Source organism: Myotis yumanensis, unplaced genomic scaffold (assembly GCF_028538775.1).
Source record: "Myotis yumanensis isolate MYYU_CA2020_CCGP unplaced genomic scaffold, mMyoYum1.0.hap1 SCAF_5, whole genome shotgun sequence".
Taxonomy (NCBI): domain Eukaryota; kingdom Metazoa; phylum Chordata; class Mammalia; order Chiroptera; family Vespertilionidae; genus Myotis; species Myotis yumanensis.
In genome coordinates this window covers 94,269,534-94,292,306 of record NW_027223756.1, presented here as the reverse complement: position 1 = coordinate 94,292,306, position 22,773 = coordinate 94,269,534, and the positions used below count along the sequence as shown (strand labels likewise).

At 53.6% G+C, this 22,773-nt stretch overlaps 1 protein-coding gene across 4 annotated transcripts in view; it reads left to right on the top strand.

Annotated features, from left to right (window-relative positions):
• PEBP4 (phosphatidylethanolamine binding protein 4) overlaps positions 1 to 22,773 on the top strand; it is a 188,133-nt gene that overhangs the window by 152,955 nt on the left and 12,405 nt on the right. For all 4 annotated transcript variants that reach the window (XM_070414091.1, XM_070414092.1, XM_070414089.1 and 1 more), the window contains one exon: positions 22,444 to 22,489. In XM_070414091.1, coding sequence (XP_070270192.1) covers positions 22,444 to 22,489 — 46 coding nt within the window. The remainder of the gene's footprint in view (positions 1 to 22,443; positions 22,490 to 22,773) is intronic.

The window sequence follows — 22,773 nt, the reverse complement described above, 5'->3', positions numbered from 1 at the left end:
GCTCCCTCCTGGCTCCTCAGCAGGAGCATGGGGATGGTGCGGGCAGCTCTGCGGCTCCCAGGGGCCAAACACTCAACCCAGAGCCTTCTCTTCAATCCTGTGTCCTAATGCACTGAAAGTGAGGCAGAATGGTGATAAATTGTCCCTTTTCCTGGAAACAGAAATGTCTTAGGAGTATACACAAAGGCCAGAATCCTACATCTCCTGAACAGTGGGATTGCGGGATAGGAAATGGCTTCTCCAGGCAGAAATGAGCCCCCAGGACAAGGGCTGGTGCCCAGAACAAGAGCTCACCCAACTGTCCAGGCGCAAGAGGGGCCTGCCTTCCTTAGCCGCCATCTTAGATGAGGGAAATCCCAGTTCCCGTGCTCTCCCCCACACCACAGACACGCAGCCTTGGATAGGACTGTAAGTGAGGGCAGGGCTGGTCTTTGTGCCGGGCGGCTGGCGCTGATTCGGGTGTTTTTAAATTGCTCTCTTAAGATGAGCTTCCTCAGGGTGACCAGACAACCACAGACTTGGGTGACTTTGTTTTCAAAATGTTTTGTTAAGTATCTAAGGCAGACAATTTCTCTCACAGAGATATAAATGGTCACCATTTTTCCACTTTGCTAATCTGGCCACCGTAACTGTGACGGAGTCCCTGAGATTCAGGTCCTAACCTGACAACTCGGATCACCCGATAAGCCTGAGCCTAATATAACAGAGAGAGAAGATGGGTGAGTCGACGGCTGATGACGAGAGCCGGCTGAGAAGCCAGCCGCAGGCAGAGCCCCATCCTTGCTCGGGGCCTTTGAGGCAGGCTGCTGGGCCAAAGGAGGTGCTCCTTTGTTTTAAGAATGCTCAATTTAGGCTCGAAACATACCTGTGATGTCAACCCTAAGCTTTCCTTAAATGCAAATATGTAGACAGAGAGGAGGGGGCCTTCTCCTCCAAGGCAAGGCTCCTTTCCACCAGCCCACCAACGATTGGGGTTTCTCTCTCTCTTCCTACTACCGATTTAAGAGAAAGGGGAAATCCATACTCACACATTCGCCTAGATTCTTCCACTAGTTCATCACGACAGGGAAGCCCTAGGCCTAGGATCGAAGAGATGTTCCTGAGTATCACACGCAAGGTACCCAAGGCAACTGGGGCTCAGAGGGAAGGGACAGGGCTTCATTCTGAACACCTGCAAGGCCCACAAGTTGTCTCCGGGAACCCCAGCGGTCCGCAGGTCTCAGAAGGGCATAACAAGGCTTCTGAGTGGACCCCAGCCTTTGCTCTCTTAATCTTGGGTCCTTAGTTCGGGGTGGCCATCCTGGCCCACCCCAACCCTACCTGGAAGCAGGGGCTTGACCTTGGAACCCCTGCAGCACAGATCGCCTGGGACAGATTTCACAACCCAGCGCTGAGCTTTACTACAAGTTTCAGACAAAGAAGGTGTGTCGGAGCCGAAAGCATGCTTCTGCCCGCTGTGTGGGCGTCGAGTTCAATACCTTCTTGTCAACACTTGAATGTGTTGAACATCACTCACAAGGGCATTCTTTAAGAAACCTATTAACTTAATTACCCAGGCATTTTTTTCTCTCCCCCCCCCCCCCCCCCCCCGTCCATGCATCTCATATAAAAGTTGGCTTTCTTCCTTTCTGAGATACTTTTGATGTAACTCCTCTCCCCTGGCACAACACCATCTTGTTTACTTCTCTACAGTTAGTCGGGGTGGCTGCGCTGTGCAGACTGACTCCTTGGCTTAGGTCTTAGCACTGAAGGAAGTCCTGAGAGAGCAAAGTGGGACCCTCGGGATGGGGGAACGGGGCATCTGGCATCCTCCTTCCCAACTGCCCAGCAAGAGTGGAAATGTGGAGGATGACAGCAGGGAAGGAACAAGCCAAGGTCTACCAGGGTAAGCCCCTCCTTCCTACAGAAGGTGAGAGAGGAGTCACCAGAGATTCAGGTCAATCAACAGTCATTTATTAAATACCAGCCATGTGCCCAGAACCATCCACCTGGATTTTGGAAGAAGAGAAACTTCCAAATTCCAGCTCCTTTGCACATTCAAGATCCTGGGGGAAAAAGAAGAGTTAATTTGTTATAAATTATCTCACACTGGGAATCAGTAAAATGAGGTTCTAGACCCTATAAGTCAGGGTAGGGAAAATTTTTTCTACCAAGGGCCATTTTGGGTACTTATAATATCATTTGTGGGCCATACCGAATTATCAACTTAAAAATTAGCCTGCTGTACTTGGTCAAACATTTAATCAACTCATCCTAATGCCTTGGCAGGGCCAGACCACATGACTGCGTGGGCCTTATACGGCCCTCCAGCTGGATGTCCCCCACCCCTGCCAAAGTGGTCCTGTGGTGCCGGGGCCCTGCATTGTTTGTTCAGTAAAATGCAGAGGGGGGACCTTGCTAAGGGATTCCCATACCCGCTTCAGATCTCTGCATCCATGGCTCACCTGGACTTCCACAGCTGTCTGCAGCTGCCCGCTTCTATAAGGAATCTGATCAAGGAAGGGGAGGCATGGCAATGTTCAGACCAAGAGGCAAATGGGGATCATCTTGGAGAGGCATAGGCTGCATTTGGTGTCCGTGCCCTGGATAGTGACTCCCCTGTCCAGGGAGAGAGGAGACAGAAAGAGGCGGGGGCTGGGGAAGGCATGCTTCCACCTCTAGCAGGGTAGGGAGAGATTCCAGGGAGATAGTTGTGCTCCTACGACTGAGCTCTGACGTTACATAGAGGGGGCCTCTTGTCCACAGATTTAAGCAAAAAGAGCTACACAGAGGCCCCCAGAGACGCATGGGGGAGGTACCAACCAGCCAGACCTCAGGCTCTCTCTCCTTCACTGTACTGTGGGAAATCTGGCGGCAGCTATAATGATGGAGGAACACACCCCATGGCTTTCTTGCCAAGACCATGCGTAACTGAAGAGCAACTTACAGACCTTTCCAGCTATCCCCACTCTCATACCTACTTCCAGGGAAGTGAAAACACGGGAGAAAATTCAGAAAGTCCAACAGAGCTCTGTGGGATACCATCTTTTATACCCACCCAACAGTAGGCCTCCCAAACTCTCAATGGACCAATGTAGGTCCACAGAACCAGGAGACAGTGATGTGGTGAGTCCTCTGCATGGAATGACAGAGAAGGGACCCAACAGGTCCTCTGGTCCAGCTCCCTGCCTCCAGGCTGGTCTGCTTCTAAATCACTCACTTGTGGAGGCCTCTCTGTTGTCCTGAGCACACAGTGATGGCAGAGAAAGACCTAGTGTGCAGTCAGAGCCCCATAGCTTCCAGGTAGGGCTCTTTTTTCCTGGGAAACTCTTGCTTGTGGGGAACCCCAAGAATACCTGAAGTTGTTTCCACCCACCTGTCTGACTCAGGGCTGACTAAAGCCTGGTGACCTCTGATTCACACACACACACACACACACACACACACACACACACACACACTCCTCACTCATCCCAGAGACCACCTCTATCTGCGTGCAGTCTAGTGCAGAGGAATGTTAGGAAGGGGCAGAACTGCTGGAGGACTGGGATTTGACCCTAAGCACCTTAAAGTTGGGAAATTAGGATCACAAGCCCTCAGTGCCCTCTCCCCCAAGGCATCTCGCATTCAGTTTCGCTCTGATGCAACTCTCCGCCAGGCGGGTTCTATAACCTGAGATCCCTGGAGGCTTGGGCACCTTCCGGGGCAGACAGGAAGGCAGCCTCTTCTCTCTGTTGGCCATGTCCCTCCACCTCAGCCACAGGCTTGGAGCCTCCATCACACTCAAGGATTCCTCTCTTGGGGAATCTCCCCCTTCTTCCTGATGTTGGGGGGAATCTGCAGCAGAGGCTTGGACAGGGGCAAAGCAGCAAAGGTTAATTTCTCTCCCTTTCCCACACAGTGTAGTGTGTGCAGTGTGTCCAAGTTGTCCAAGTTGACTAAGAGGCGAAGCATTGCATAAGCCAGGGTCCTGGTCCTGGCGAAGCCCCTCCTCCTGCCTCCACCCAAGCTGGAACAGACATCCCTCCAGTGCCAGGGCCCACAGCTCAGCGGGGAGCAGGCACATGCGTGCTCACACACTTACATATTCCCTAAGAAAGCCCCCGGGGCCTCTGTGGGAAGGCTTTCCGGGATACTTTTATGGCAAAAGAGGAAGTCTGGGGCATCACTGGAACAGCCCCGAGCCAGGGAGCAGGCAAACACTGCCAACAGTGGAGTCAGGCTGCACCCTCCCCTAATGACAGAGCCTTTAACCCTTTTCTTCACCCAGGAAGCTGTTAGGCTCGATAATCAGGATCCCCTGGGATCTCACTGCTGTCCCTCATAGCCCCCTTCCCAGACGTGCAGACATATCTATGCATACACACACACACACACACACACACACGCACCCATACACACACACACACACACACACACACACACTGCCTGTCCTGCTGCTCAAACTGACTCACCAGATCTGATCAGAGCAGGCTGTGACCCAAAGAAGCGTGTAACTTAGAGCTGAAAGGAAGCCTGGAAGCTTGCAAGAAATTATCCTCATTATTTTACATAAGAGGCCACTGAGTCTCACAGATCCAGTGGCAGGGTCACCTAGCTCTAAGGCCTCTAGGGTCTCTCACAAGTTGCAGATCAGGATACTGAGTAGAAAAGCATTTGGGGGAGGGGTCAGGGCCTAGACCAGGAGTGGGCAAACTTTTTGACTCAAGGGCCACAATGGGTTCTTAAAATGGACCGGAGGGCCGGAACAAAAGCATGGATGGAGTGTTTGTGTGAACTAATATAAATTCAAAGTAAACATCATTACATAAAAGGGTACGGTCTTTTTTTTTTTTAGTTTTATTCATTTCAAACGGGATCCGGCCAGGCCGTAGTTTGCCCACAGCTGGCCTAGACAGAGGTCGGGGTGCCTCCAGCACTCAGTATCACTTAGAGCTCTGATGTCCAGTTCAGTGGCCACTAGTCTACTAAAATGAAAATTAATTAAAATGTAATGAAATGTTTAAAAATGCAGTTCCTTGGTAGCATTAGCTACACTGAAGTGCTCAACAGTAGCCACCTGTGGCCAGCAGGTACTGTATGGGACAGTCAGAGCTAGAATATTTCCTCCATCACAGAATGTAATGGACGGTGCTGATCAGGAGCTGTTTCCTGATAGAAGGCTGGGGTACCCTGTGAAGGAGGGAAAGGAGGAGAGGGGTGCAGGGAAAGAGTCTGGAGAGAGGAGAGGGCAGAGGAGGAGGCTGGAATAAGACAGGAGGGGAAGGAGAAATCTGGTGGCTTTCTCCTGTGGCAGAGATCTAACAAACTGTCCCTAGTCCCGGGGGGCCTGACACTGCCCCCCAACCCTACTCCAGAAGGGCCAGAAACAGAATCACAGACCAGCAGCCAGGGCCTGCAGATACACAACTGGTCATTTCCAGACCTAAAAGCCCAACTGTCCCCAGACTGCTCAGCCCTGTGCCCAAGGCTCTTCATCACGCAGGATGGCTCCACAGCTGAGCACCTGGATTCCCAGAGAGGTGGTCCTGCTGGCCCTGCTCCTTCCAACGGAGGGCACAGCAAGCAGGGATGACCCTGCGGCCCTTTCACAGGCCACTGCAGCAAAAAAAAATGTTTCTTGGACAAAAGGAAGGAAAGGAAGGAAGGAGGGAGGGAGGGAGGGAGGGAGGGAGGGAGGGAGGGAAGGAAGGAAGGAAGGAAGGAAGGAAGGAAGGAAGGAAGGGGAATGAAGTGAAATGAGACTGCTTCTCCTGCCACAAGTTGGGTGCATTTTTCAAGCCAGAGGACAACACCTTGATGCGATTCCACAGACAAGGAGTCCATTTTGTCACTTTCTCCCACATTCTTAAGCAAACATTTGAGAAACAGCACTGAGCTGAGCAAAGAGAATTATGTCTGAAATCACAATACCTGGGTTCACTTCCAGTTCCGCTACCTAATGACTGGGACAAGTCGTTGCTCCCCCAGCCTCAGTTTCCTGCCTTGCCGGCCGTTGGGATGACCAAGGGCAGTAGTGGATGTGGATCCCATGGACAAGGCAGTGTGTGTCAGACCCTCCCCTCTGCCCCAGGCACTTACTGCGAGCAGGTGATGGAGACGTATGGGCACAGGATGCCCTGGAGGAGCTCAGGCCAGAGGAGAGAAGAGCAGCAGCTGCAGTTCTGGCTCAAATGGGGTTCGCACCACCATAGAGCCAAGCCAGAGTGTGAAGGAGGCAGCAGTGGGAGAAGGGCTATCGAGGAAGGCGGCATAGCAGAAGAGAAGTGTGAAAATAAGGGAAAATAAGGAATCACAGCCTACACCCCTCTCTGACCTCCCCATGGTCTCACTCAGAGTCCTCTAAGTCCGAAGGGTGCTGGAGAACATGGCCTGTCCCTGTGTCCTGCCCCCAGGCCTGGGCATGACCCAGGAGAGACTCAGGAAGATCGAGACGGGTCTTTTAGCCCAATTTGAGCACATCAGGGGACACCTGGGCAATGCCAGCAAAGAGGAGAGAAACCACCTCTTCTCCTCAGAATGGGTTTCCCTAACACAGCCCCTTCTGTTATGCGGTGTAGGCCAAAGAACTCTGCACTGTGGGCCGGGGGCTTAGCACACCTGGACCCCATTCCCAGACCTGCCTCCGATTGGGACTATAAGCTCAAGCAAGTCACTTCACCTCTTCAGGGCTGTGACCTCACCTGCAAATTGGGGGTGATCACCTCTGCCCTTTCTGCCTCCTTGTGAACGAGGATTAGATGATACAGTGGTGTAAAGTGCCCCACATGCTCTAGGACGGCGATTGTAACTCTCTAACACCCATCACCACCGCTGAGTGACTCACCCTACCTGTTACTTCCCCCTCTCCAAACCCAGGGTTTCAACCTGTGCCCCTCTGAGTGTTCCTTTCACACTGTGCCGCACCAGCCAAGAGGCTAAGTGGGACCTGGGGCAGTGCTTTTTCTGCCCTCCAATGTAAGGGGGCCATTGCTTCTTAAGGGGAGAAAGATGGGAGGTCCTTGGGATCCTCTGCCCTCCATGGACCCCAATTATCTACAGATGGCCTGGAGGCAGGGCTGGGCCAGCGCTCAGATGGGAACGCTGAGGCTACAGGCTGACTCATTAACGAGTTTTTGCCACTGGCAGACCCTGTCATGGTGGTCCGTGGCTCCTGCCCAAGCTCTGACCAGAAGAGCACAGTTAGGCAGCTCCAGAACTCTGTCTCTCCATCCTCAGGGGCTTGCGGACTCTGATTCTGCCCATCCCACCTCCCCTGGAAGCTACCAGTCACCAAGACCTCCTGCAACTACCCAGGGGCTTGTCCAGGGCAAGTAGATCGTTTATTTCCACTGCACATTTTTATCCCAAGTGATTTCATGTTCCCCTGACCAATTTCTACAGTCAGATTGGGGTGGGGGCGGGGCTCAAAGAACAATTTGAGTTTCTCATTGAGTGAAGCCTGGGAACACAGGGGCAAGTATCTCTTTTAAAAAATCCTCCCTGCATAGCAGGTCACCCTGGCCTGCAGCCACAACACCCCGGGCTGTGATCTCACCAAGTTCCAGGAAGCCAAACAGGGTCAGGCTTGGCTAGTCCCTCAGCGGGAGACCTCCCAAGCAAAACACAGGTGTTGCTGGTGATTCAGCAGGCCAGTCCCTCCCTCCCAAGTCTAGGGCTTCTCAGGTGTTTGAGTTGAGGCTGGGATGATTCTGTGAGATCCTATCAGTCCCTGGGCAGAGGAAGGGGGCGTGGTGCCTCCAGAGGTGCTAAATGCTCTCCCTCTCTGCCACTGCCATCACCACGTGTTACAAGTGTCGACACCATTCTAAAGAATCAGGGTGTGCTTCCTCCCTCCCCATCCCCTGCCCACTTCCTAAGGCTGCTCAGACATCGACCTAAATTCCTTGGGCTGGTTCAAACAGATAAGAGCTGGAGGAGGAAAAGGCAGCCTCTGAGGGTCCTGGGGCTCAGGGACCAACTGGCCCCTGCCCCTACCCCAAACAGCTGGGGGGTGTGGCTCAGCCCCCAGGATGGTCCCTTCTGGGTTGGGAACAGGTGAGGATGAAAGGGGTCCATTAAATGAGAGTGGTCATTAGCCTGTTTTATGAGCACACGGATATTCATTACACCCCAACCCCATCATTAGAGGCTGCAGGGAGAGCTCAGGCCCTTTCTTTATTGCAGTAGAAACTGGGGTGTTTCTCCCCCAAAGGGAGTTCTGCTTCTCTTCTTGGGGGGGGAGGGGGGTGCTGCCCAGAAGGTCAGTAGCCCCTAGGCCTGACTCTCACTCCCTTTCCTGCTCCTCCACCCCCAATCCTTCCTTCCTTCCCCAGGAGCCAAGCACCCAAGGGGAGGGTCAGGCAGCTCAAGGAGGAGATGATAAGGGCCTGGGGCTTCTTGGGAATGAGGAGGCCCTGAAAGAGCCCAGGGCCAGGTAGCTGGAGTCTGGGAATAGGGGCCTTTCCATCCCAGCACATAGCTCTCCCTCCCCTTCCCCTGCCTAGCACCACTCCTCTCAAGTAGAGAGCCTATTCATGCCTCCTCCAGGAAGCCCTCCCTGCTCCCCAGATGAGGCCCTACGTAAGAATTCTTCTTAGAACTCATCACACCTGTAATCACCTCTTTACTCTCGTGTCCCCACCCATACATGGCACAGTGCTTGGCACTTAGCAGGAACTCAATAAATGTGAGTTGTGCTGACAGTAGCCAGGAGCCAGGGCAGGTGAACTGGAATGAAAAAGAGGGGCTCTCTCCTAGCCCCAGTTGTTCTCTCTCTCTGCCTTTTCCCACAGTGTGAATGATCTGATGGTCTGGCTGCTTTCTCAAGGCCATCGTCAGCCAGTAACTGGAAAGCAAACTACCTGCCATTGTCTCACCAACGGTTCTCAACCTGTGGGTCGCGACCCCTTTGGCGGTCGAACGACCCTTTCACAGGGGTCGCCTAAGACCATCCTGCATATCAGATATTTACATTACGATTCATAACAGTAGCAACATTACAGATATGAAGTAGCAGCGAAAATAATTTTATGGTTGGGTCACAACATGAGGAACTGTATTTAAAGGGCCAGAAGGTTGAGAACCACTGGTAGACAGTACCCCCACTTACCTCTAAACTTGATCCCTTCACGCAAATCTCATTGAGCAGCCAGTTGGATCTCTCCTTACAATGGCCCTTCCTGTCAGTCACCCAGTGACAGTCAAGTGAGTGGGGGCAAGCCCACTCCTCTAAAGCCAGCCCTTCATGCATGACAGGCCACCGGCTCGGGAGGCAGAGGAGGGGCGGGGCATGCCCTCTTCCCCATCAGGGCTGGAGGCCTCAGTAGTGATAGTTTGGAGCTCACTCCGCTGGTGCAGGCCATGGAGGCTGAATGAAGCGTGGGCAGACCCCACAGAGAGGAGCAGGACTGCCGAGCTGGCAGATTAATCAGCTGTCGTTTGCATTCATTAAAGGCCCCTTGCTTGTGTACTGCAGCCCAGGACGCCAGGGTAATTCACTGCTCACAACAAAAAGTTCTGGGAAGAAGTCTGTGTCACCTCCCTGGGCCATAGCCTAGGGATGGGCCTGGCAGCCTCGAACCCCAGACCCCTCGGGTGGAAGGCCCCTGAGGGCCAGCCCCATGGGTGAGGACTGAAGGAGGCAAGCTGAGCCCCAGACCCAGAAGTCTGGGGAGTCAGCAACTGTGGAGCTATGGGCCCTTGACCCCTTTGGGCTTCTTCCCTGCTGTCACCCTGTCCCCTTTCCTCCCATCTCCTCATGGCCCTGGGCACTGTCACCTGGAATTTCTGGGCCCTCCTCAAGGTTGTGCAAAACTCATTTCAACACACTCTTGAGCTGATGATTCCGTGGGGCTGGAAGCCAAGCGTTGCTACTGTCCCCAGCCCAGCTCCTCACCTGCCAGGAGGAAGGCGGGAGCCAGCTCCCGGGACAGCCAGGGCCCTCAGCTCACGAACCTTCCCATTGGCCTACAGGGCTCAGTGGAGTGGCCCTTAACACATCTGTTTAGGGGCAGCCTAGTGACCCAGGTTGAGCTGCCTTGCCAGAGAGGGCTAGGCCCCTTCCTCTCCCTGGGGTTATGTCAGTCCCCAAGCATCCCAGAGATGGATGGGACCGACTGTGAGGTCAGGGTGGAGTTTATTGAGCTCATTCTCAGTTGTTTTTTCATTGTAATTGCCAAGCTCCCCAGGTTGGCATTTGCCTGGCGGGCACTGTAAAAGGTGACACAACAGAATGAGAGCACGCCCTGGTTCCACTGACGTCTGTGTGGCCCTGGACCCGGCAGGCTGCTGGTGGGCCACAGTCAATGCTCTCCTGGCCCAGGCCAATGAGCTTGGCTTGACACAGGCAGGCAGGGGCACGAAGACCCACCTCGCGGGCCCTAGCGCGGCCAGCGACCGTGAGTGCAGCCTGGCAGCTCGTCAGGATGGCAGCTGTGCTGAGGCATCTCTGAGGAGAGAAAACTGAACATGTCACTTGGCTGCAGGTCTCTTGCTGGGACCAGGACCCTAAAGCAGAGCCTGGCCCACAAACCTAGGCCACCTCACACACCTGCCTCTGGTCCGCAGGGTACACGAAAGAGCTGTTCTCTCTTGCCTCCTCCTTTCCCGCGGTCCCTAACTCCTGGGGAATGGCCATTTCCCTCCTCAAATAGGGCTGGAAGTGCAGAGCATGATCGGGAGAAGGGAGCACCAGTGGGTGTGTCAGCTCAAAATCCTTGATCCTCAATCTTTCTTCCAGAAAGTCTCTCTCTCCCTGGAGCACTATCAGCAGTGCACCCAGCTGTGGCCACACAGGTCCCCCAGGGGAGCAGCTGCCTTGCGCAACTCCAGAGACTCAGAGGCTCAGACAGGGAGTAATGCCAAGAGTCACTGAGCTGGGGGTGTTTTCACAGCTCTAAGAAGGGGTGCAGGGCAGGATGTACACACCAGCCCTGGTGTCTCCTGGTCTTGGCCGAGCCCCAACCCCTCCCGTCTACCCATCTCCTCTGACCAGGAGCCTGACCCTTCGAATAATCTGTGTTGGGAGCTGGAGCACCTCGGGACCTAAAGGTCAGCCAGGTCCTGCCCCAGGAAGGGTGATGCCAAGGGTCCTTCCGAGCCTGGAAGAGACCTGAAAGGGGACATGGTCAGGGACGACGCTTAGATGGGCCCACCGCTGCTGCATGACAGGTCTAATGAGGAGCCACCTGCCCAATCTAGACAGCTGGGGCCAGAGAGCAGGACTTCGGGGCAGTGCGTCTCAGACCTTCAGGTGCCTGGCTGAAAGGAAGAATCTGGTTCACTAGGCCAGGGGTGGAGCCCTAGGTTCTGCATTTCTACAGAGCTCCCAGGCGCTGCTGCTCTGAGTAACAAGGGGCTGGGGCTCTAGGACCAAGGTCACGCTAGTCCCTCTGAAAAGAGCAAGATGTGGTCGGAATGAGATTTTGACTGTTTCTCCTTATTGTCGCACTGTCTAAGGAGCACTGGGTTTCACCGAGCCTCCAGATCTTGCCAGCATCTTTTCTAGCTCAAAATTCTTGATCCCCAACTTTTCTTCCAAAAAGTCACTCTCTCTCTCTCTCTCTCTCTCTCTCTCCCTCCCTCCTTCCCTCCCTTCCTTCCTTCCTTCCTTCCTTCCTTCCTTCCTTCCTTCCTTCCTTCTTCCTTTTCACAAGGCAGTCCCAGGCCTGGGCGTTTTGGTAGGGAAGGAGAAAGGAGGTCCAAAAGTATGGATTATGCTTTATCTCCTCACTAAAGCCGTGTATGGGAACCTAAATAGGATGAAGGAGGGAGACACAGCAGAAAAGAGAGCCAGGGCCTGGCTCCCACCACCACTGCCAGCTTCCCCCAAGGAGGCATGGGGGGCAAGGGCTCCCCCTCCCTACTCCCTTCTCCCTCCCCGAGTCTTTGTGGCCTGGGTCCCCCAGGACTACCCTCATGTTAGATGGTGCACAGGAGGGCAGAGCAGCCCAGAGACAGTGGCCCATTTCCTGGTTGGCAGTAGAGGGCAGAGTGGGGCAGGGTGGGAGGCTGAGGGGAGCCTCTTAGGCACAAAGAGAGGAGATAGAAAGATTAGTAGGGCAGAAGGCAGAGGACACTGCTGAGCCAGGTGCTCTGAGAAGCAGTCGGTGGAGGTGTCCCTACTCCATAGAACCTGGGAGAGCCCCAGGCAGTTCTCACAGCCCCTGGGAGCAGTCCAGACAACAGAGAGCCCCTGACCATTTATAAGCCCTGGGGTACCACTTCCGGGGCCAGGGGGCGCTAGGGGGGCCACTGGGCCCCTTTATCCAGTTGAAGTTGGGAAACCAAGGTCTGCTCAGGTCGCCTCCTCTCAGCCTATGGGTCCTCCCCAGTTCCTCCCGTCCTCTCCTGGGGTGGCAGCCACCCAGCCAGAAAGACCGCATGCTGGAGATGGAGGTGATAAGAGCCAGGCCTGAGGAGGCAGCCCTGCAGCGCTCTCCCCTCTGGTTGGGTCATAATTGCCTAAACCCTGTTTGTTAGGGCGATTAGCTGCACCCATTTCCTAATGGTTCTGCTGCTCCAAGGAGAGGGGAGCAGGCCAGCCTGCAGCCTCCTGCTACCACAGGGAGGAGCACAGGGTCAGAGAGGAGACAGGGTCAGGGAGGAGTGCAGGGGCACAGGGTCCAGGTGCTACCGCTTCCAGCTCCCCCCAGGGCTCCCCCTTCCTCCTGCACCCCTGCTGTTGGCGCTCAGGCTCTGGGAGGGTAACAGACCAGCTCAGTTCTTACTCACAGACCTCCGTCCTAATCAGTCATCTCCGTCCTGGTCTCCTGCCAGGGGCCTGGCGATTCCTTCCCTCACCCGCCCTTCCCAATCCCACGGTCCAATCTTAAGCCTCACCACTGGCCCTTTCCCAAGTGCCCCCTCCCCTCACGTTCAGCCCTGACATGCCCACTGGTGAAAGGCTGCCTGGGAGAAGTGTGTGTGTGTGTGTGTGATCATGTCTGTGTCTTGTGTATGTGACTGTGTATATGCATATGAGTGCAGGTATATATGTGAGTGTGTGTAAGAGTGTACAAATGTGTGTAAATGTATACATGTGTATGAGGATGTGTGTGTGAATGTATGTGTGAGTGTGTATGAGCATTATGAGTGCATATTTGAGAGCACTCATTATGAGAGCATGGGTGTCTGTGAACATGTGTGCAGAAGTGTGTGAGCATGTGTGTTTGTGAACATGTGTGCATGTGCATGTAAGTGTGTTATGTGTGTGTGTATATGTGAGCATGAGTTTGACCTCTCCAGTGTTGTGTGGGTGTGAGCGTGTAAATGTGTGAGGAGCAGTGAGTGTGATTCACCACTCTCCCCTTCTCTGGCTCGCACCCCTGCCCCCCACATCTCAGACCCAGTGAGCTGCAGCCTTGGGCTCCTTCCCTTCCTTTCCTTTCAGGAGCCCAGGCCTCCAGCTCCAGCTGCTCCTCTCTCACCCCTGCCACTCCCCACCCTTCCCCCAGCTTCGGAAAAGTCTTGCCACTGTTTTCCTTCCCTTGCTCCCACCACCAAGCAGTTTCTGGCCAAGTTTCCACCTGACAGCAGAGCAGGCAGCTTCTTCCTCCCTCGCCCAGGACCCTGTGTCTGACCCCTGTGGCTGGCCCCTCCCGAGCCCCCCCCTCTTCCCAAGGCTCTCTCCCCTGACCCTCCTCTAGGCCGCCTGTGTCCCTCACACTCTGTCTGTGAATGTGTGTGTCTCCATGGGGTAGGGGGGAGAGAAAGGAGCAAGAGAAGGAAGGAGGCCGGGCTCAGATGGTATCATTAGGAGATATTAATGCCCTTCATCAAGGCATATTAATAAACATTATGTGCCATGCACTCCACGCGCCGGGTGAGTGCAGACCCAGCAGGACGGACCCCACATTCACAGCTGAGTAACCTCCCAGCCCACGGAGCCCACGGCACAGCCATTAGCCTCATGAGGCTGACCCTGTCAGGAGACTCCTTAGGCCCATCATGGCAAAGGAAAGCTCGCAGGATGAGTTCTGGCCACCATGCTCCCTTCTTCCTCCGCTGAGCGCGGGGAAGGGGAGCCATAATGACCCGTGCACTTGGACGGCACTGCGGGACTTTAGAATATTTCATTTCCTAATTTCATCTTCGCAGCAACAATAAGGAAACCAGGGCAGGTATCATTATCATTGCCACTTTATTGGAACAGAAACTGAGGTGCTGAGAAATTAAGTGTCTTGCTCAAAGTCATGTAGCTAATTGGTAATGACACTGGACCCGAGCCCAGGCTGCCCTTTGGAACCGCTGTGTTAGCAGCTCAGTCCCTAATGGAGTGGGACTGCTGCAACTGGATTTCCCTAGTTCTTGCAGCTGCCAGAAATCAGACCAGGAAGCACAGCTTCTTTCAGGGGGCAGCGGGCCTCTGGCCTCCCAGGGTGGGGGCTCCTGTGGGCCCCTTAGCTTGGTGGAAAGTGTCCTGAAAGGGGGGCCAGAGTGAGCTCACTTGTGTAAAGATGCTGAATGTGGAATGCCTGCCGCAGAAGTGATTCTCCTTTCTTTGTGTACTGGCCACTAATCTATAATAATAAAAGTGTAATATGCTCATTAGACTGGACGTCCTTCTGGATAACCTTCCAGACGAAGCCAAGGCGGCAGGGGGCCGAAGCAGAGGCGGCTGCCGCGGGCCAAGCCCCCTCACACCGATTTCGTGCATGGGGCCTCTAGCACATAAATATTAAACTACTGGCTCCTAAGGAGGTTTGAGCGGGTGGAAGCCTGAATGGCCGTTCTTTTTATCTGTTTTCAGCATTGCAGCCTGGTGCTCAGCAGGGTGCAAAATCGGTTATTCACTGTGACAACCACAGTGGTGTTTAAAGGTACACAAGGTTTTCTCCATGTGTGTTTAAGAAGACAAGGGCTGGTGTTTTTATAAAATCATTATCCAAAATAGTTCAGATAAAAGGAGTTGGGGAACTAAAAATATAAGAGTCTAGAGATCAGGGAAGTATGCCTATGAACAATACCCAATTCCCTACAGAATTCCAGGTAAATGAGGCATTCCAGCAAACTGTTGTTGATACTACACGCTTCAGCTTTTGTTCCTTGTACCTAGAAATGGCAGTCTTTAGTCTAAACTGACATTGATGCATAATAATTATACTTAGCTATCAGCTCATGATACTTGCTCTCAACCTATCTTAATATTTCTTGTCTATTTCTAAATGGAACAGGCTTAATAAGACCATGCATTGTGTTCTTTATTCCTTTTCTTCTTCCCACCCTCCTCCTAACTCAACCTTAGAGCCACAGTCAGAGAATGGGTGACGTGCAACAGGCAAGGGTCAAAGAGGTGTGGGCCCACTATCTCCTGAGGTCCAACCCATCTCTGAACTTCAGACAGTGAAAGTAACTCGGGCAAGTTTCCCGAAACAGGGGGTCGGATGGGAGTCTAACCAATGAAGGCTCGAAGGGGAGCTGGGGCTCGAAGCTGGCACCTATGTGACCAGAACCTTGGGGACCCAAATGCAAAGAAGAGAGTTGTGTGTCCTCAAGGCAGTCATCTCTATGTGGATGGTCCAGGGGAGTCTCTTTCTTACTAGTTTTATTTTTCCATTTTTAAAATATTTTTTTACAATGAACACATCGTACTTTAATGACCTGGGGAAAAAGTTACAGTTTGTAAGAGGGAAGTTTGGGGGTTTGGGGATCACAGACTCACCTGCTCTGAGAGAGGCTACGGTGCTGGGGTTCAGCTCCGCCCAGCTCTGACCTGCCACATAGGCTGTGTCCCAAAACCTGGCCACCCACCCCCAGATCCTTTCTTGACCAGAAAGGCAGCTCCACCATCCCCTTCTGATGACCCTCCTGGGACATGGTTGCTGAGCATTTGGAAAACAAAACAGTTTTGCCCAGGATCTATAGACCCAACATTTAGGTGGCTGATAGCTTTGATTCTCAGAAGTCAGAAGCACTGCCTGCCATTCAAGCCCAACCCCAGCCCACATTTCCAAACTTATCTTGCGCTTCTTCCAGACCCAACTGTTTTTTCACGGCTTGTTCACATATTTATATATTGCTTATGTGGTGTCAACTTAAGCTGCCCCTCCCCTCCCGTATCTTGTCCACTGGAAAACTGAAAAAGTCCTGCACATCCCTCAAGGCCCAGATAGAGTATATAGCCTCCTTTCAACAGCTTTCCCTGGTTACTACCCCCACGCAGCTACAACTTCCTTCCTCTATACTCCTCCCGCATTTTCTATAGACTTCAATTATTGAAGCCTATGACAGTTATTTCTTTGTTGATTTACCTGTCCTACTAGACCCCGAGATCCTCAATACCATAAAACGTGTCTCATTCATATTTCTCTCTCCAACACAGGGCTTCTCATTCATTTATTCATTTATCGACCCACCTCCCCAGCCATGATTCCTTGGGGCCAAGTCTCTGCTAGATACTATCACATACACACAGGTGCAGGACAGCATGACATACTTGGGAACACATGCACTTCCACATGGCCTGGAACAAAGGGCCTTGGGAAATCATGCCTCTTAACCCAGAGTCATGGAGTGTGGTGAAGCCCCTCCTGTGGGTAGCCATGTACTTCAGGAAGCAGATCATCCCCCCTCAGCCACAGCACACCCCACCCTATGTTGGTATCTGGAGATCTAGGGAAGTAACTGACTCCAGATCTGACGCCAAACTAGGAATCAAAATGCACAAGTCCTATTGCCAATTGGTGCCGAGATACCAGAATATCCTGGCCATTGTTGGTGTATTCTAAAATCAATATTCACGTGCAGTTCCCACTGCCCATCATGGTGCCAGAAAGAGGCCTATCCGGTCTTTGATGCTAACACTTCTTGAGGGAAACTGGTGCACAAATTGGCCATCCTACATCCTGGCGTCTAGAAGCTCCCAGGAGGGCTCAGGTCTGTGCCTTCTTCTCACCACTTCCCACGGACTCCATTCCACCCACTGCAGTGGCTGGCCCTCCTTTTCCTAGCCCTGGGGCCAAAAAAAAAAAAAAGCAGGCCATACGATTAATTGATCACAGCCTTTCCCTTGGAGCAGGCACTAGTCTCTGAGGCTGGGTCCTCTCCAGGCTGGTGCTAGCCCCCTGGGGCTCTCTGAGCCCGGGAGCTGTCAGTGCCTTCCACTCACTTAGCCCTTGTTAATTGCAGAACACACAGACTGCTGGGTAGCACTTTCCATTCCTGTGCCTTTTGCTGGCTCCTTTGCCACTTGGCAGCTTGCAGGCAGCTGTGCAAAACAGCAAGGAGCTTTCTCATTCGGTGCCAGTGTCACAGAGCCTGGAACTCTGTTTCTATTTTTCCCTGTTTTTTCATCCCCCCTCCCCCACCGCCAAGTGCTCCGTTTTGCTCATTTCTCCCTCCACTCTCCCTTATCTCCATGACATCTTCCTGTACCTCACCTTTCAAGTTCAGGATTCTTCTGATGGCCCCCCACCCAGTGGAACTGCCCACTCTGATGGGTTTGCAGCCAGGCCGAAGTGATTGAATCCTCCTGTCCAGATGGGAAGAAGAGGTGGGTAAAGAGATTAAATCATCTCCCTCAAACTCAAGGAAATGTGCAGCTGACCCTCCGCTTCGGGGGTCAGCAAGCCCAAGTACCTGGGGCCTTCGCCAGCACCCAGGTGGGCGGCCAGCTGCCTGTAGGTAATTGAAGCGAAATGAGGAAACTGGGCCGACCTTCCTGCTGGGCCCTGCGCTGAGCCAGGCCCCTTCCCCATCCACCAGACCTCACAAATCCACCACCATGTCTCAAAGAGCCCTTACCTAAAGCAGCCCCAGGCCTGGGGAGTGAGGGGTGTCTCTGGACACTCAATTCTCAGAAAATGTAGCTGTCTGGCTAGCCCCATAGGGACAAGAAACAAAAAATGGAAGTGACTTCTATCTAGTTGGCTTATCTGTTTATAGTTCTCCAAGGGCTTAATATATCAGGGACCAATCCTCTCAGGGAACTCTGGGCCTGGGCCTGGAAGACAGAAGGATCCAGGTGTGGGCGGCAGCAGTTGGGTCTTGCTAAAGAGATTAGGGCAGAGGGTCAGGAGTTCAGACTTCTCGTCCTGGCATTGAGGCTAGCTACCCATGGCACCTTGGACAAAAGCTTCACTCTATTCACCCCCTAACTGTCTATGGGGACCCTTTCTGTCTTACCTTGGGCTCCCCCAGAAGCAGATCCTGACACCAGGATGCTAGTGCAAGTAGTTTATTTTCAAGGGGACACACGGGAAGAGCAGTAACGGAGTGGGTAAGACAGGAAAAGGAAGGCACCCAATCAAGGTTCATGAGCAAACAAGTTCCACTGTGGGTACCTGGGGCCAATGTGAAATACACTGCTCTGTCATTCCCCTCCAAAGGCAAGGGGCTGAAGTATTTATTCTTAGAAGCCCCTCCCTCCTGCCGTTCCCACCAACCATTGGTTGTTGCCAGGGGCTGTTAAGACCACAGCAGGCTGCCCCATTGCACAGGTGGCCTGGATAAGCAGGTTGCAAGTGGAGCTGGTAAGCACTGCCAGGGCAAGGGTCAGGGGACGGGCCAGGGCATCAATAATTGCCTACTACCCAACTACGTGCACAGCATCCTACAGGCTACAAAGATGGGCAGGATGCAGCCCCTGCCCTTGAGAAGCTTCTCTGGGTTCTTTCAGTCAAATGGGGAGACCGATCTCTGCCCTTCCCATGCAAGGACGGCTGTGAGAGCCAACGGTTGGACAGTGCCCTGCAGGATAAACACTAAAAGCTCGTTACCAATGTAAGGTAATAGTGATGGGGCAGGTGCCCAGCTTCCAGCCCTGTGCTCTGTACTTGGCCTGAGACAAGTCAGTCAGAACAAGACCACCTGCGTCACGTTGGTCCAAGAATGGAGTTGCTATGACTATCGGTTGAGCCCCAACTTTTCTTAAGCATCTCACATGTCAGTTCCCAACCATCTCGACAGAGAAGCAGTGGGTTCTGAGGCCTCAGAGAGCTGGAGAGGAAATCTCATGATAAGGAAAGGAGTTGCCTTCTCCAGCTCCTCCATCCCTGACACTTAGGAGGGCCCAGGACAACTCCCGAGCCCAAACACCTGGAGTGCGCCTGTCCTGATAGCCTGCAAAACCATCCTGGGCATCTCAGTGCTCTTGAGGGTCAGAGAGCTGACTATTTCCCCAGGCCAGTGTGGCTCAGTGGTTGAGTGTCAACCTATGAACTGAGAGGTCACTGTTAGAGTCCTGATTCCCGGTCAGGGCACATGCCCGGGTTGTGGGTTCGATCCCCAGTAGGGGGTGTGCAGGGAAGCAGCCGATCAATGACTCTCTCTCATCATTGATGTTTCTCTCTCTCCTTCTTCTTCTCCCTTCCTCTCTGAAATAAATAAAAATATATTTTTAAAGAAAGCTATTTCTACAATTTCTGTAATCACTTCCTTTTTCAAACCTTACCATTTAGACAAGTTGCTTTTGAAAATGTCCACCTGTTTTAGGAGGATTTGTCTGCCCCGGGCCCACCTTAAAGAGCAGCAGCATACCTGGGGGTGGGGGTCCAGGTCAGGCAGCAGGATGAGCTCTCAGCAGCCCCTCCCATCCTGCAGGCTCTCATTCCAAAGCTCCTCTCTGCTCAGACTTAACAGGTTTGAGGTCTGTCCCTCAAATGCTGGGCCCATCTTCAGCTCTCAGGGCTCTTCCCTCAGTCCAGTCTCCTTGAGAAGTACTCAGAAGAATCAGTTTCTCCCTCTGCCCTCTGGAAACACCCCTGCATTCCTTCCATCCCCGGAGATGTCCAGCTTTCAGAGGTGATCTCAGGCTAAAGTGATCTTGCCATCCACGAAGATGCTTTAGGAGAGCTCATGTTTCATAGAGGCACGGGGGCAACCATTTCCACCATAGCCCCAGCCTTCCTGGTGATATCTGTGTATTTTAATAATGGGGTTTTTTTAAAGCCTCCTAGGGAAGTGATGGGATTGCCATGATGGCATAGAAAAAGCGCACACACACACACACACACACACACACACACAAAAGGATGCAAACTAAAAAACAGCAACAACAAAAGCACAAGCCAGAGCTGCAGGTCAAAAGGCATGAGACCCTGAGCCAGTGGGTCTCAAAGGTCAAAGGGTCAAAGGCTCCTTCTTCCTAGAACATTCTGGGATTCTCCCATTTGCTCCTGCAGCTCTGGATGAGTCGTTGGACCTCTTTGGGGCTCAACTTTCTCACCCTTTGAATTTGGTTTCCTCAGGCTCCTCCCAGGTGTTGATTCTATGGTAGATACTTTAGGCCCCAGAACAGACCAATGAGGGAAGGGTGCTTAGCTGATGCTCAAACCAACTAGAGCAAATACCAGCCACACTGACCACACACTCCGTCCTTCCTCAGAGCCTTCCTTCCCGCTCCCCCTTCCATATGACAAGCTCCAGAGAGACCAGAAAAGCCTCTGAAGGCCATTGACACGCTCTGCTCAGCCCCCTATCCCCCCACCCCCCTGCAGCTGCCTGGGCTGAGCTTAGGTCAGCAGGCCCAGTGAAGGCGGCAGGAAGGGCCGCTGGCTTTACACAACCAGTCCCAGGGTTTGTGTGTGTCTGACGAGCTGGCCTCAGCTGATGAGAAAAGACTCCCCAGAGGGAAAGGGAGGGGAGGAGAGCCTTCCCACCCTGACCAAGGCTGCAGATCAGACTTTCCACACTGCTCTGCACACTAACTCCCTGACCTTACGGGCCCAGCCCCCACCCCCGCCCTCCCGCACCACACAGAGGAGAGAGGCCTGTTTATTACTCTGGGTGGGACCCAAGCCTGTGGGGAATTGAGAACAGCCAGCTTAGGTTGCTATTGTTTTATTTAAACAAACCGCTGGCTGGACTGACTTGGAAAGGAATGAGGGGGAGGCTGGGAGCTCAGAGCTGGGCTGGGGCTGGCCGGCCGGGCTTCCCTGGGCTCAGCCCCTTTCTCTCGATCTTGCTAGGGCGGCCAGAGAGCTATTTTGGGAGAGTGGCTGCTAGGCCTCAGGCCTGAGCTCCTTTCCTAGGAGAGATGGGTATCGAGGAGCCTCCATTCCCCAACCCTGTCCCTCCATCCTGGTGCCCTGGCCACACCCGGGCCTCATGGATAAAGCAAGACCCAATATTGGGGGAGTTGGGGAGCTGAGCTGAGAGGGCCAAGGCAGAGGCAGAGTATGGTGAGCTGTGCTGAAGGGCGGAATGTGAAGGCTGCCTGGATGCACCTGGCAGACAGGACTTGGGTGCGGGAGGTGGAAGGATGCCCAAGGAGAGAGATCTCACCTGCATGGGGTGACGATAGCAAAGTGGGAAAGGGCCAAAGGTGGAAGGCTCCATCCCGCTATGGTCTCCTGCCCTTTCCCCACCCAAAGGAAACCCAGCCCAAAGGAGGTCCAAAGTGAGAACAGTCGGTGGGCAAGCTCCTAAAGGAGAGGAGATGGGGGTCTCTAGAATAGGGGGTGGGGCTTTAGTTTTGTAGAAAGTAAATCGCACTAGGGGTTGGGTCACTGAGCTGACCCTGAGGTTTTCCACAGAGAACTGAGGTGAAATCTCACACTCCCCCTTGGCACCCTCTACTGCTCTTCCCCATCCCCCCACCACCACCCTGAGCACCCCCATCCCCCACCACTACCATCACCCGGGGAGGACCAGGGGCTGTACCAGGAAGGGCCTGGTGGAGAGGTGTCCAGAGCACAGTTAGGTGTTGGCAGAATCCATGAAGAGCCTCGCTAATCACCATCATTAAGGCTATAAAACCCCACACCTCGGGGCCGCAGGGCTCCCTGGCATGGCCCCGGGCCCCGAGCTGTGGCACGGACCCAGGAGCCCGGCTCCAGTCCCTTTCATCTGAGCATCTCCCAGTCCTGCACAAACATTAATTAGCACCCGCCCCCGGGATCACCTCATTATCCCACAGACCTTGAGCGGAGGGGAGAAGGGAGGGAAAGAAAGGAGGGAAACTGAGGCTGTCCCAGCAGCCAAAGAATCTTCCTGAAGAGTACGGGCTGAGTTCGGCGGAGGCTAGGGAAGAGGCTTCCTCAGAGTCAGGCCTCCTCCTCCCTTTCCAGGTTGTTCAGGCAGTCACTGGCCTCATGTTCTGAGGCCCAAAGCCAGCCCGAAGGATGGCCTGGCTTAGCAAGCCTCTGAGGACTGTCAGCCCCCGCCTCAGATCTGGCCAGACCGCACAAGCTGAGAGTGTGTCCTGTGCCTAGTCTGGGGGTGCAGATGGCAAGAGTGGGGCAGCCCATCAGAAAGTTTCTCCCGAGATCAGGGGTCTCTCCAGAGATCGGGGGTCCACCCCTCACCACCAGGCCATCCTCAGTATGTCTGTCTGCCCCCCTTTTCCCAGTTCCCCGGAGGCACCATTCTAAATCCCACGGCTCATTCTGGCAACGTCTCCCAGAAACAGCCATGGATCTTCATCCTCCTCCATCCCACTCCCCGAGAGAAAGAGCTCAGCAGAGCCCACTTGGACTGAGGGGGATAGCGTGGCCTTCTGCTGCCCCAGGAGTAACCCACGCCCATCCCTGTCTCTTGTTTCAGGGCGCTGACTTGAAGAAAGGGGAGATAAAGGGCCAGGAGTTATCAGGTGAGTAAGACCCTACAACGCCCCTCCATCAGGGCAACCATGATGATCGCCAGATAACAATACAACTTCGTGTTGATGCTTCACAGAGTACAAAGAAAGCACTGATCCAAGAGCTTGTGCGTATGCTCTGATTTAATCTTCTCAATTTCCTTTTCAAGTCACCGCCATCAATATCTCCATTTTAAAGAGAATGACACTGAGGCACAGACCCACCTGCCCTGTGTCCCACAGCTGGTGTGAGGAGCCAGTCTGGGGTCTGCAGGAGAGCACCCAGACGTCTCTCC